Source organism: Watersipora subatra, chromosome 6, assembly GCF_963576615.1.
Source record: "Watersipora subatra chromosome 6, tzWatSuba1.1, whole genome shotgun sequence".
Taxonomy (NCBI): domain Eukaryota; kingdom Metazoa; phylum Bryozoa; class Gymnolaemata; order Cheilostomatida; family Watersiporidae; genus Watersipora; species Watersipora subatra.
This window is the reverse complement of record NC_088713.1, coordinates 58,191,669-58,206,088: the sequence shown is the minus strand read 5'-3', so window position 1 is coordinate 58,206,088 and position 14,420 is coordinate 58,191,669. Positions and strand designations below refer to the sequence as shown.

General features: G+C 35.0%; 1 protein-coding gene across 1 annotated transcript in view; it reads right to left on the bottom strand.

The window, feature by feature from the left end:
* LOC137398528 (serine-rich adhesin for platelets-like) overlaps positions 1 to 13,839 on the bottom strand; it is a 53,911-nt gene extending 40,072 nt beyond the window's left edge. Inside the window, exons 1-3 of the mRNA XM_068084646.1 lie at positions 13,721 to 13,839; positions 5,245 to 5,379; positions 422 to 591 (exon numbers count right to left, since the gene is read on the bottom strand). Of these exons, the coding sequence (XP_067940747.1) occupies positions 422 to 591; positions 5,245 to 5,330 (256 nt within the window). The 5' untranslated portion in view covers positions 5,331 to 5,379; positions 13,721 to 13,839. The remainder of the gene's footprint in view (positions 1 to 421; positions 592 to 5,244; positions 5,380 to 13,720) is intronic.
* Between the last annotated feature and the right edge of the window lie 581 nt (positions 13,840 to 14,420).

The following is a 14,420-nucleotide window of genomic DNA, read 5'->3' as shown; positions in this document are numbered from 1 at the left end:
GGTTCTCAACTTATTTCAACTTATGTGATATGAACAAATTGCATACAACCACGAACAATTACACGTAGGCTAATTTAAAAATATCATTGCCAGTGGCTTTAACAATATCCAACCTAATATCCATTCTTGTTGCAAAGAAAGGTATTTGAAACGCTATTTGCTATTTATTAAATTTTAGTTGCTGTTGCCCTTTCTTCTTTTTGTGTTATAGTTGTATGGCATATTTTGAAAAACATTTATATTAGAAATTAAATTATTGCCAATAGAGTGATACATATATAGTGGTAATTACAGATTCATTCAGCGAGTTGTTGTACCCAGTTATATTAAAGATAAAGCGTTGAGGAAATCACCAGATCACCAGTGATTAGCTACTTTTTCAGAACAACAAATAATGCTTGAACAAAGGATCGTGACTTACGGTGGTTAGATGCGGATCTGCTGTGTTTACCAAAAGAATAAGGATACGAAAGAGATGAGTCTATTGTGTCACTTCCTGTCGCCGCTGAAGAACCAATGGCTGTTGTTGAGTCTGATACATTTTCAAGCATGCGGACATTCTCTTTAATAGCCTGATGAGTCTCTTCGAACCTAACAAAAGCAACAATATTTAAAAAACGGTATTAATTAAAATATAATGAACCAGTTTCTTTGTTTGTATAGATTTGTAGCTGAAAATGACAAAATAATATTGTGGTGTCAGTATGATGAACAGCAGTTGGAACGGTATGGCTGTTTGTTCAGCTATGAACAGATGCATTGAAGTTGTCGACAAAGCACGGTTGTTGTGCCAATCAGAAATTGTTTAATAAATTACTACTTGCCGACTTACCGAAGTAACATAAATGTCCTAAAATGATGATTTTATGCTGTGAGACACAACATTCTTCTAATAAAGTACATTGAAACTGAAAGTACATTAAAAGCAAAATGTATGTATATTGCTAATAATCAGGTATATTTATTTGCTAACAAGTTAATTGACCAATCATGTTAAACAACTTTTTGTATTTGGCAGATCAGAAACTATCTCATTAGTTGTTTTTAATTAAATTGTTCATATTTAGTTTTTGAATAACATTACTATATATTTACAAATCAAAAATGTACTTTAAAGACAGCAAAAAAGGGGAAGATTGACACCACTCATGTCAGAACTACGATCACTTTCCTTGTACTAATGTATTCTAATATAATACTTTGTATTGTTAAACTTTTTCAGAAAAGTGCAACAGGTTTTACGAGTTGTTTTTCAACAACTGCTACAGTTCCATCTTTGTGCAAACTTCTATCAGACTTTTTGAATTAAAAGAATTTATTTAGAGCTGTTATAAGATTATTATTATTATTACTATTATTTTTATTAGAGCTGTTATAAGCAAAGTGGTAAACCATGCTGCCTGAACTTGGTAACTAATTGGTTTGTGTAGAAAGATGCAAAATGATAAAAAGTTGCATCATTTTATCAAATCAATATGTAGTTTGGTTAAGCAAAAACTTGAAAAAGTAACTTTGCAAAGATTTTATGTTCATTGTAGCTTATTCAAAAGTTCCAGTTTGTTTCATGAAAAAATAAAGATTTTATATCAACAAGTTCAAAAGTACAGAAATCACTTAAAAATCTAGTGTAGCAATTTATGGAAAGCTTTACAATAGAATTAATTTGTAGCAACAAATACAAATAATAATATAGATTTATTTCTCTTTTGTGACAACTACCTAATTAAATGAAGCCCTATTTCTTTTTCCCCTTTCGTAGAAAAAAAATAAAGATGAAACTACAGACACCTTGGGTAAAATGTGTAACTTATTTCATCAACCAACCAACGCTATTGATCATTGCAAGTCAAAGAGTAGCTGAAATGCATATACCGTAAAACCTCTAATGGAAGGCCACCTTTATTTGAACGCCACCTCTATTTGACCGCCCTTTCTATTTGACCACCACTATGACAAAAGTGTTGAAAAATACAGTGCTACCCTCTATTTGACCACCACTATGACAAAAGTGTTGAAAAATAGAGTGCAACCCTCTATTTAAGCACCACCTCTAATTGACCTCCACTATACAAAAAGAGCTGATAATGGAGTGTCATGGCGTTCAATTAGAGGTTTTGCAGTATTAGCAAGTTATTGGCTAATCCACTGCCAAGCATACAGCTTTATCCAAGTTACTTTTTGTTTTTTTATTTTTCTTCTATGGTTAGTATACAAGGAGAGACAACTACTTACCTTACCGACCTACTGACAGACTTAATCATGCTATTGTGCTTCCTGATGACTTACACAACATTTTAGTAAATCTTATCAGAAATTAGTGTTATTGTTCTATCATTTGTGATTGGTTCTTGATGTTTGAGGTGATCTGAGTGCCTGGATGTTTCAAGATTTAAATCTTAACTGCTGTTAAAACACTCTGAAAAAATGTGCTAAAATGACATCACTAGTTGATATCAATGCTATCGTTAATATTGGCTAATGCATTCAAGTTGCAGCATAAAAGCTTTTACTATGTCGGTTTCTGTGCAGCTATAAATGTCATAATTGCATTTTAACCGCAATCAAGCTTTGTCGACTGAATTTTGAAACATCCCGGCAGTCAGATCACCTCAAACAGAAAACAATCACAAATGATAAAAAATATCGATAGTTTGGGATAAAATCTGCTAAAATTTTGTTTAACTTCATTTTTAACTCACTGTTGAAATACCTCAGAGTGATTCAAAAAAACCCTAAACACAAATTTGTTGAGATTTTTTTGTTTAAATTATGCTTTTAACAACATTTCTTTTTTAATATGATTTTTGATGTCAAATAAAGTTTGAAGAAACTAATACGAGGTATTTGCATAGACATAGACATTACCTTAGTCATTGTCAGTGCACTTTAATCTATCACCAAGTACCCATTAATGATATTCATCTTTCTTGGTTAAAGCCATTCTTAGAGAGATTAATATTGCAGAAGCGCTCAAGTCCACCCAGGAATCTTGGCTTCCTACTCAGACTCCATATGACTAACCCATTATTATGATTAGCATAACGTTAATAATTTCTGTCTGTGTCAAGGGGTCCTCCTCTATGCAGAAGATTGAAGCTCATGAAATCCTCAAGGACTAGCCCTTTAGCAAAATAATAGTTGGTCTTCAACTTCTTTTTTGTATTATATATATATAATATTAATTATTTATATATAACTATATTTAAATAATGTATATTATTATATTATATATATATAATTTACCTGCCTGATAAGTTATTTTTGATGTGTCATTGCCTGTGACAACAAACTGCTTTTGAACCACAAAATTTATAGCTGGCCATAATTGGTACCAATAAAACGGTTAACCAGTCTTGTAAAGTGTATTAGGCTACATGTAAATGGGAATTAATTATGATTATTGCAAAGTGTACGCTTTTTAGCTTTGTGCACTCTGTAAAGCAAAGATTGCCAAATAGCGTAAACATTTAACCAGTTCAAAATTGTCATTCTTTATCTAAATTATGTTATAGTTTTAATAAAAAATAATATAAACCATTGGAAGAAATCTGCAAAGCAAAACAAACTTACAAAAACAGAGAAAATTGGGCTAAAACTGCAAAAAAAAAGTAAATTTTTAATTCTGAACTCCTGAAAACTGTCCTGGAAGATATGCAAAAACCACCAAAAGATCTACATTTTAATTGAGACCCTCTACTTGGCTGCACAGACTGCTCTAACTGCCAAGTGGTAAAGAGTATATAAATGTAGATGTATATGTCTATATATATAATATATAGATGTAGCCTATATATCCATAATAGAGAGTCCGTCGAAATATACGTCTTATCTATACTAGACAGCTTTTCAATACTGTTAGGACAGTCGCCAATTTTTTCCTTAGTTGAGTCAAGTGTCACAAATTGTTTCAATATTACGTTACACATTGTGAAACATTGCACAATAATGTAATGTTCCTGCTCTGGTAACAGGAGCAGATAAACAACATATTTGAAAGCATTCATTTGATCTGCAGAAAGCTCTATCATGACCTACTTGCTATGTAACAAACTTAAAGGTTGACTTGCGACAAAATTCACATTACAGTTATTTGGTATCAAAAGATTCACCATGTTTTACTCTGTTGGGTTTTAGGTGCCAAATATGTGGAAATGTGATTACAAACTCTTAAAAGCTCAAAAACGAAAAGCCGCTGTAGATTGGAATAGCTTTATTTCGATGACGTATCCATGAAATTTGGTTATTGTCTTGTCACGTATGCTCTCACGTAAATTGAAAGGCCAATACAAAGCTCAATATAAAACTTATCATAGTACTAGTTTATGACAAACACTTCGGGTTTTACCGAAGACCCCGTATCAAATATAGATGCTCGCTACTTTACCGTTTTGTTTCGGCCTGGTCTAATCGGCAAGTCGTATTCTGATCATGTGACCCAATACTTCGCAAATAATTTTTGCAGCACTTTTCGATTATCACAGGTGACCAACAGGCTCGTCATGATTATCAGACAATGATATGTACTCCTTCGAGGTAAGGCTAACAAGTTAAATGAATTTTTACGGCAAGTTATAAGATATCACTGCTAAAAGTGACAGCATTACAATGACGATAAAATAGACACGTGAGAACAATAGACATGGTTTTATTGAATGCGTGAAGTATATTTGTGAAAATATTTCGACGAATAAGGTTGCATGAAAGTGTAAACAAAAACCATCTTTCACAACTACGTCACATTTGAGCTGTTTTGGAAAGAGAGTCCAAACTACGGCTGTCTCGCGTGGCTGCGATTAGCTGTTCGTTTTTTAGCTTTTAAGAGCTTATAATCACATTTCCACATATTTTGCACCTAATACACAACAGAGTAAGACTTGGTGAATCTTATGATACCAATTAACTGTAATGTGAATTTTGTTGCAAGTCAACCTTTAAGAAAGGTGAAAACAGTAAACCAGTGACACTGGTCAAACAATTAATATCATTTTTTTACATTCACAGATTTTTAGACTTTGTGTCGTTGTAGAAAGAGAATGCATACACGACTACAGACTGACCAGTCTAGAATGTTATAGTATTTCTCTGGTAAGGTAATATGCACATGACTGCTGACTGGTCAGTCAGCAGAAAGTTCTAGAGAGCTCTAGTTTCTTTATGTTTAGATAATGGACACATGACTATTGACTGAACACTCTAAAAGTTGTAGTATTGTTCTGTTAAAGAAATGGACACATGTCTACTGACCTTTCCAAGATGTTAGTTAATTTGTCATGCAGCTCTTGCGAGTTTTCCCTCTGCTGCAGATCAAAGCCGGAGCTTCTGGAAGGCATTGGAAATCCGCTTTATAGTTATTAGGTTGAGCTAGTAAAAAGCTCCCTCCTGTAATATCAAGATGGATTCTTGGATAAATCTATGGCAACGGGTAGGGATCAGCTCTATGGCAACTCCTTTGCATTTTGTCAGAACTTCATTAGCATTGGCAGCAGAATTGAGAGATTCAGTTGTGCACCTGGTGAAGCTTTTATCTAGTTAGGCCAAAATTTACCACGCACTTGACAGAAAGTTGAAAGGCTGAAAGTCTGGAGCAATGAGGGGCAACTTTGAAATAGTTAGAGGCTTACTAAGTACTAGTTAGATCTATTGTGTCACTAAAACCACTAAACAGACTAGTTGTGTTACTCAAGAAGGCTTGCTGAAAAGAGAAGAAAGAACTACTAAGAATGCAACTGTCACCGTTGCGAGCCAACCTTTGATTGGCTCGCAAGATTATTGCAATCAGTATAGATCTTTAGTAGGCACTACAGCCGGTACAAATTACACAGAAATAAACACAGTAAACAGAAACGAACACAGTGAACAGAAATAAACACAGTAAACAGAAATAAACATTGTACACAACATAAACACAGTACACAGAAATAAACACAATACGCAGAAATAGATTAAGCACCTTCATTTAAAAGCTAGAATGGTAAATGCTGTATATGTTGATTAAAAGTAAATTTTTTGTACAAAACTTTTCATATTACTTGTGCAACACTGAGCATTCGTCTAGTATATGCATATAGCTATATTAGACAAGAGGTTGTTTGTTATAGTTACAATAATTCTAAAGCAAAATCATTAAACAACAACTCAAATATACTAAATTAATTATTATTTAACTTCCAATTAAACTTGTGATATTCTTATTCATCAGTAATATGACAACATGGAGCAGGTAGAGCAGGTATTAGAAGGCCATACAATTAAAGTGTTGCTTAATTGTTTCTGACAGATGCTCTGCTGCACTTTCTGACATTACAAAGCTTAGATTAAAGGGCAAAAAAGGTAAAAGGTTTTGCAACTAAGAAAGAGATGGATCTCAAATGACTAGCTGAAGAACTCAAATAACAATAAAATATGTCACTCATTCCATAAGTATTCTTGGGTGATAAATCACTGCCTGAATGTAATAAATTGCGTTAGTCTTTCATAAGACTGGGAGCCCACAGTTCGCATGAGAGAAAATAGTTCTTGATATATAAAGATGCGTGTAAATAGAACCTCACACTAATAGAAGTGAGAAACTGCATTATAGTCAAGTTATAAATGAGATTTCTCGTTCTGGCTTCAAGTTATAAGCCATTACAATGCAAGGCAGCCTGGTTGATGCATTGAAGAAATGAACACCATCCATAATAATTTTTGCTGTCCAAACCTTTCACTTAGAGATATGGCATTTTTACAGATCATGCATAAAAACATACCATGACTCATCAAAAGTAAGAAGCACATGGTTATCTCCTAACAGCACAGCTAAATTCTCTACTGCCTCCTTTTTGTAGCGGAGATATACAGTTTGAAGCATGAGGTTTGGACAGGCTCTGATCGTATCACACTGCGCGCAATCTCTGCCATCTTAGATCAAACAATAAAGAATACAGGATGTACAAGGACTTAAGATTTGTCCTTGTAGATTGACCTTCTCTGATTAGCTTGTGGTAAACCGGAACCAGAGCTTTGATATGTCAATGAGAGTTTCCTTTGATGTGACAACTAGACAGGCGGTGAAACACTTATGTTCTGGAAACGGTGGTGGCAATCAGCACCGTTTGGTAGTTTCCATCAGCTCTGTATCTATTGGTCATTTTAAATAAATGTAATTAATGATAGTAGTTTATATCATTTTTCTTATCAAACAGATCTTTTATTCACAAATCAGAGGAAAGGTTTGACAAAGTCCGACGTGCTATTGGCAGGTCGCGATTGAAGTTCAAAGACACGGTAAAACGCAACCCATAAAGGACAAAAATATACCATTGGAAGCTGGCAATCTCTCAGCAGAAGTTGATGTCACTGAAGAAGTGTGGTTCAACAGAAATCATCTTCTGATACAGAGAACAAATAATATATACATATATTAGCAATAATATATACATATATTAGCAATAATATATACATATATTAGCAATAATATATACATATATTAGCATTAATATATATATATATATATAAATCTTAAAGTTTGTTCGTCTGTACATCCATCTGTCTAGCTATAGCGATAGTTTTAAGAATGTGAAATTTGATGCGAACTGTATTTGATCAACTGCCTATATCATGGAATTAATTGGGCACGTATTTGAAACACATGCCAATCTTTCATGGCTTTATGTTAAACATTGCAGCTAGTGTTATGGTTGAAGGCATACCAAAAGAAAAATCTGTGAAACCATACCAGAAGAAAAATGTACGCTCATACGTTTGCAAAACTGTTTGGCCAGTAAAACTATTTGCAATCAGCATAGATCTGTAATAGGTACTGCAGCCAGTACAAATTACACAGAAATAAACACAGTAAACAGAAATAAACAAATGCCTTCATTTAAAAGTTAGAATTGTAAACTTTGTATTTGTTGATTAAAAGTAAATTTTTGTACAATATTTTCTTATTACCCGTGGACTGCTGAGCATTCAGCTAGTATATGCATATATTATTGGTAATACATGTATATATATTAATATAATAATTATAATTTATATAGTGATATCTAATATATCTGCCTGCGGACGTTTCTGTGAATGGTTCTTCAGCTTAGGTTTTAGTAAAAATTATTGCTAAAAGTCAGAATTATGTTTAAGAATTTAAATAGGTTTTACTTGTTGAATTGCTCACAGATCAGAAGAATTTTGTTAAAGTCAGATTTTGGCAAAACATGACTTTAGGAATCTTGCTAAAATTTGCTGAAATCAAATGTTTTTGCTCCTAGATCTTTTTAAAGTTTAATTTTTACACCCTTTATTTACAGAATGATGCAACGAAGATGATTAGTAACCCAAGTTGTCTTTCCTCTCAACATAGATTTTTAAAACTGAGTCGTTAGGTATTATCTCAGCTCTTAAAGTATGTCTAATCTCAACGTCATCTGCAGTAACAAACCCTTTGATGCTGTTTTTGTATTTTGTGAAGAAGGTTAAAGAAGACCAACCTCCAGACAAAACACTGACACAAGCTCTAGACTGACGTCTCCGTGTCACCTAGACTACGAGGATACAGCTGGACACATTCGCTGATCAGAATAAAGATTAGAGATTAACATCGCATCCTTATCATGGTTGCGACTGTCAGAGATGTGCTTGAGTGAGGGCTTCAGCTTGAGCCTAAATATCAGCTTGCACAAAATTTTAGAAGATTCTATCAGAAAGAGTCAGCACTTTTCTATCCTTTGCAATTGTTTTTGATGTTTGAGGCAATCTGACTGCCAAGATGTTTTGAGAATAAAATCGACGGAGCTTGATTGCGGTTTAAACACCCAGATCAAGCAACAGTGTGATTACGACGTCTATAGTTGCAAAGAGACTGACAGAATAGAGACACGTAACGCTGCAGCCTAAATACAATAGCCAATATCAACTCAAGTAACGATAACAACTAATGATGTCATTTCTCACTAATTTTGCTTCGAAGTAGTTTAACTGCAATCAAATTTTGTAAATTTTAATTTTGAAACATCCAGGCAGTCAGATCAGCTCAGACATCAAAAGCAATAACAAATGATACAAAAATATCAATTTTTTCTGTTGAAATCCAATAAAACTTTTGAGTAAGCTCATCTTTAAAGCCAAGTAGTAAATAACTTTCATCTCAGCATTTAATTTAACAAACTTCACAAGGATTCAGGAAGGTTCACACCTCTTAGTATGGTGTATTTTCCTTACCACACAGTGCAGTCTCTAGTGCTTGGTCTATCTCTGCACAAAACCTATATATAAGAGGCACCATAGTATTAGACGCATTCTAAATCGTATGTAAAAAACCACAAATAAGGCAAAAAGTGAGCTCACTCAATTTTATTAGATAGAATACTCACTCTTCTTCTACAAAACCATCAAAGGTTTCATCCTTTTTGTCCTCTGTACAGAACTAATTAGCTGAACTATTTCATAGTTAAACATTAGTGCAGGATTTCTTGGAAAGTCTGACAAGAAAGGCTGGCTTTAACTGGTTTAAATTGTCTGCAATCCACTGTTGTATGGTAGTGTATGTTGGTAAGTGTAGATGGTGTAAGTTGGTATATTTAGGTGGTGTAAGTTGGTAAATGTAGGTGGTGTAAGTTGGTAAGTGTAGGTGGTTTAAGGTGGTAAGTGTAGGTGGTGTAAGTTGGTAAGTGTAGGTGGTTTTAGGTGGTAAGTGTAGCTGGTTTAAAGTGGTAAGTGTAGGTGTTTTAAGGTGGTAAGTGTTTGTGGTGTAAGTTAGTAAGTGTAGCTGGTTTAAGGTGGTAAGTGTATGTGGTGTAAGGTGGTAAGTGTAGGTGGTGTAAGGTGGTAAGTGTAGGTGGTGTAAGGTGGTAAGTGTAGGTGGTGTAAGTTGGTAAATGTAGGTGGTGTAAGTTGGTAAGTGTAGGTGGTTTAAGGTGGTAAGTGTATGTGGTGTAAGTTGGTAAGTGTAGGTGGTGTAAGGTGGTAAGTGTAGGTGGTGTAAGTTGGTACGTTTAGGTGGTGTAAGTTGGTAAATGTAGGTGGTGTAAGTTGGTAAGTGTAGGTGGTTTAAGGTGGTAAGTGTATGTGGTGTAAGTTGGTAAGTGTAGGTGGTGTAAGTTGGTAAGTGTAGGTGGTGTAAGTTGGTAAGTATAGGTGGTAAGTGTAGGTGGTGTAAGTTGGTAAGTGTAGATGGTGTAAGGTGGTAAGTGTAGGTGGTGTAAGTTGGTAAGTGTAGGTGGTGTAAGTTGGTAAGTGTAGGTGGTGTAAATTGGCCGCCACTGAGTCACCATTTGTAGGGGTTCCTTAAGCAAGTAAATAGCAACTAGCAGCAAACCTTTGCTGTATACTTGGCAGAATTTTTTATTGTTTTAGTAAAAGATGATCTGCAGAGCAGAATTGTACAATTCAATCCACACGCAGGTTGCACCTTATGAAATGGGGCAAAATAAAAAGCTTAGGCTTATTGCGCAGAAAACTACAGTAATCAATGGCTATAATAACTCTTTCCATCACATTTTAATTGAATTTTCACATTCATCTCTATTAAACCAAGCTGTCCGTGGTCTTAAATCTCTGCCTAGTAAATAGACATGACCGATACTTGAACTCAAAACCGTTTGTTAGAATCGGTCAAAAAAGCTTTACCAGTTTTTTGGTAACCACACTTATGCATAGTCAACCGCTCAAGGCAGAGCTTCAGTTATAAAGGTCACTGAGCGATGCTGTCACCCTTTCTAGAGTAGCTTTAGAAAATTGCAGCAGAAAAATGTTTAAGACTGAAAAGAGTTTTGTTTAAGTGACACTTTCTATAACATTTTAGGTGTGAGCAATCCTTCAAAGGTCAAACGTGATGCAAGCAGGTCAAAAGGTCAAACATGATGCAAGCAGAGACTGGGTGAGTGCTTTAAAAACGTTTTTGCATAAGCAATAACTCTGTATTTTTAGCAGGACCTGTCTGTCAGGACAGTATTAACTAAGTTCCTTCTTTCAATTTGTTATTATTTATTGCGTATGTTTTAAAATGTGTCATATAATATGGTGTACTTAATATATTGGTTGACTACAGATATAGATCACGGAATTCATGATAGAGGCCGCTCTTATAATGCGGAAAATATGTTATGACTCTGTAATCTTGGTAGGACATGTCTGTCAGGACAGTATTAACTAAGTTCCTTCTTTCACCTTTGTTATTATTTATTACGTATGTTTTAAAATGTGTCATATAATATGGTGTGATTAATATATTGGTTGAGTACAGATATAGCTCACGGAATTCATGATATTGCGAAAAGTATGTTAGGCAGACTTTGCACCAGCACTTAAAACCTTCTTGAGACTGCCACATTGAAAATAAAACTTTCGTCCGCATGCAAACGTTGAAGACTTGAGAGATTATTTCAGAAAAAACTTGACACATCTATTGCCCTCAACCAGGATTTCCCATTGTATCACTTCAAAAAGCTAGTTTTATACCAGACAGTGAAACCGATTTCTACCTCAATTGCATCATATCCTGCATCTTGGCCAGTAATTAAAAAGCCACCAGGAGCACAAAATGGGAACTACTCATGAAACAATTATTTTTGCAAACAATAGAATTCAGTTAGTGCAAGGGCCAAGAAGTGATGCATTTTGTACCCGCCCTAACTGTCGCACTGAAATACCTCAGAGCAATCAGTGGCGTGAGGAATGTGTCGATGGCAAGTAATCAATAACCAAGTTAAATTGATAATTGACTCGGGAAGCTTAAGAAATCGCCAGGGAAAGCTGATGTCGCTTGTGAGAAGGTTTGACACTCGGAGCAGGTGTCTGCTGACACGGTTCAAGCCAGGGCTTGCAAATACCACAAAAACTTGTGGCAACTTATCATTGCTCATCATTTGTCGTCTGATTGCATAATGGAATGTGGTTTCAAGGGTTGATGGTTAAATTACCCATAAGCCTTCATTCTGGCACTATTAAACTCTTTCACCCAAGTCTCATCAATTTTCTTAAGTCTTATATAACACTTAACTGCTAAGCATGGAAGTTTTGTTTTGCTTGTTTCTATAGCAATTTCTAAGCAGTTATTCATTATTCTATTGATAAAAAGTGCTCTTTTCATGATGTGTTCGTTGACATCCAGTACCAGTTATTACCTTTAAACAGCTAATTTCGTGTAGCTGCAATATAAAAACTTTACGTTAGAAGGGTTATTTGCACAATCATCTGATTGATAGTGGCGTAGTAATAGTAGCAACAGTGTTAGTAGTAGTAGTGGTGGTAATAACAGTATTAGTAGCAATGATAACAGTAGTTACAGTAGTGGCTGCAGTAGTAGCAGTACTAGAAATAGTAGTAGTAGCAGTATTGGTAGTAGTATTAGTAGTAGTAGTTGTACTGAAAGTATTAATAGGTTGTGGGAGTAGTAATAGCTTTACCAGTAGTGGTAGTGGTAGCAGCAACAGCAGTAGTAGTAGTAGTAGTAGTAGTAGTAGTAGTAGTAGTAGTAGCAGTAGTAGTAGTAGTAGTAGTAGTAGTAGTAGTAGCATTAGTAGTAGTATTAGTAGTAGTGGTAGTAGTATTATTAGTAATAGTAGTAGTGGTAGTGGTAGCAGTAGTAGTAGTTGAAGTAGTAGTAGCAGTAGTAGTAGTAGTAGTAGTAGTAGTAGTAGTAGTAGTAGTAGTAGTAGTAGTAGTAGTGGTAGTAGTTGTAATAGTGGTACTGACAGTTTTAATAGCTGTAGTAGTAGAAATGGTATTAGTAGCATTACCAGCAGTGTTAGTAGTAGTAGCAGTAGTAGTAGTAGCAGTAATAGTAGTAGTAGTAGTTGAAGTAATAGTGGTAGTCATATTAGTAGTAGGAAGAAGATTGCAGCAGTAGCACCAATAGTAGTAATAGAGGTAGAAGCAGTGGCGATGGTGAAAATTGTCCCAACTTATCTCAAACTGCCAGCAAGTTGATAAATGGGTCTATGAGCATCTTGCAAGCGCTCAACATTAAACTCCTATATACACAGACAGTTGACTATATCAGCATATTGAGCTCCGTGTGTCACGGCTTTTTGAACACTAAACAACCACTTCAAGGATAATTTTCCAAGTCAGTAGCAGTTGAACTATTGCAGATAAAAGCTCTAAACTCCCTCTTGGTGTTCATAAGTATTTAAGGTAGGAAATCAGGCTAAATAACCTTCATAATAATGAGTTAACGCTGTAACAATATATACATTGTTAATAATTAAATGAAAGTGCCTATTTTCATAGAAGAATGTAGATAAATTTCAACTTGCAAGTAAATTAGTTATGATATATTTTAATTCTATTCTTACTCATTACTTAAAACAGCGGTAACCTTTGGAAGTCAGAATAGATTGTTTATATTATAGTGAGGTTCTTGGTTTGTCCCTTCTTTAAGAAAAAATTACGAACTGATATTCAAAGCCTAAGCTGTAACCAGCATTAAACCCAATTTTTGTAAAGGTATACAGGCTTTCAAAAGGTGTCTTATCATAATAGCCATATGGTAAAAGTTTGCAAACGGCAAAGTACACACGACCCACGGTAGAAAAAAATCAGTCAAAGCCGCACGTTGTAAACGTAACTATACACCTTGGTATATACCTCCGATACGGGTTTGAAACAAATATTACTCCCTTCTTATTTGGCGGTTGAAATAGTCGTCCTGAGAAAAGACTAACTGGTGATAGACTTGTTCAGCTAACACTTACTGCTACCTATCTAAATAAAAGGCTCAAATGATTTTCGACAAACTCACCCAGAATCTATACCCTCCTTTATCATCAACCTTTGCCATAGCACTGTGGCTCCACAGGGTGGTCCGAACGCCTCAACCTCCTTTCAAGGATCCTCCCAGCATTGGCTAGTCGATGTTTCTTTTTCCGTAAGAATGAGCATTGGTTGAGATAGCTAAGGAAGGCTAGAAGCAGCTCCAGTGAAGCAAGGATAGGGACACACCGTCACATGTTCGTAGAGAGTTGGCCTACAGTAGCCATGGCAACAGAGTGTCTGTGAGATATTTAATTGGGTGAGTGCAAGTGTGCCCAGCCTTCATTTGACCAGAGGAACTTAACTGATTCACGTTATTAATGGTTAATGCAAATACTGCCTGCTATGGAAATCATTTTTAGCCACAATTTTGGTTGTTTAACATATTTAATTTTTACGATCATGTACTTCGGTTACAAACCCATATGCATATAAGTAATCAGATAACAGGAAACTTTCACAGAAATGTCAAGGAAATCATCCAAAGTTCTTCACTTCCCATTTGATGCAAGTAGTTTTACTAGCTTAAACAGCAGATTGCAAAATTGTGTGGCTCATCTCGTTAGTTTTGTCAAATAAATCATTCTATAAAACTGGGAATCATACTGCCAATGAAGTATCATTTGAAGGAGTATCACATAAGGAAGTTTATGTTCACATGTGCACATTCGAGGTTTTTCTTAGCCAAC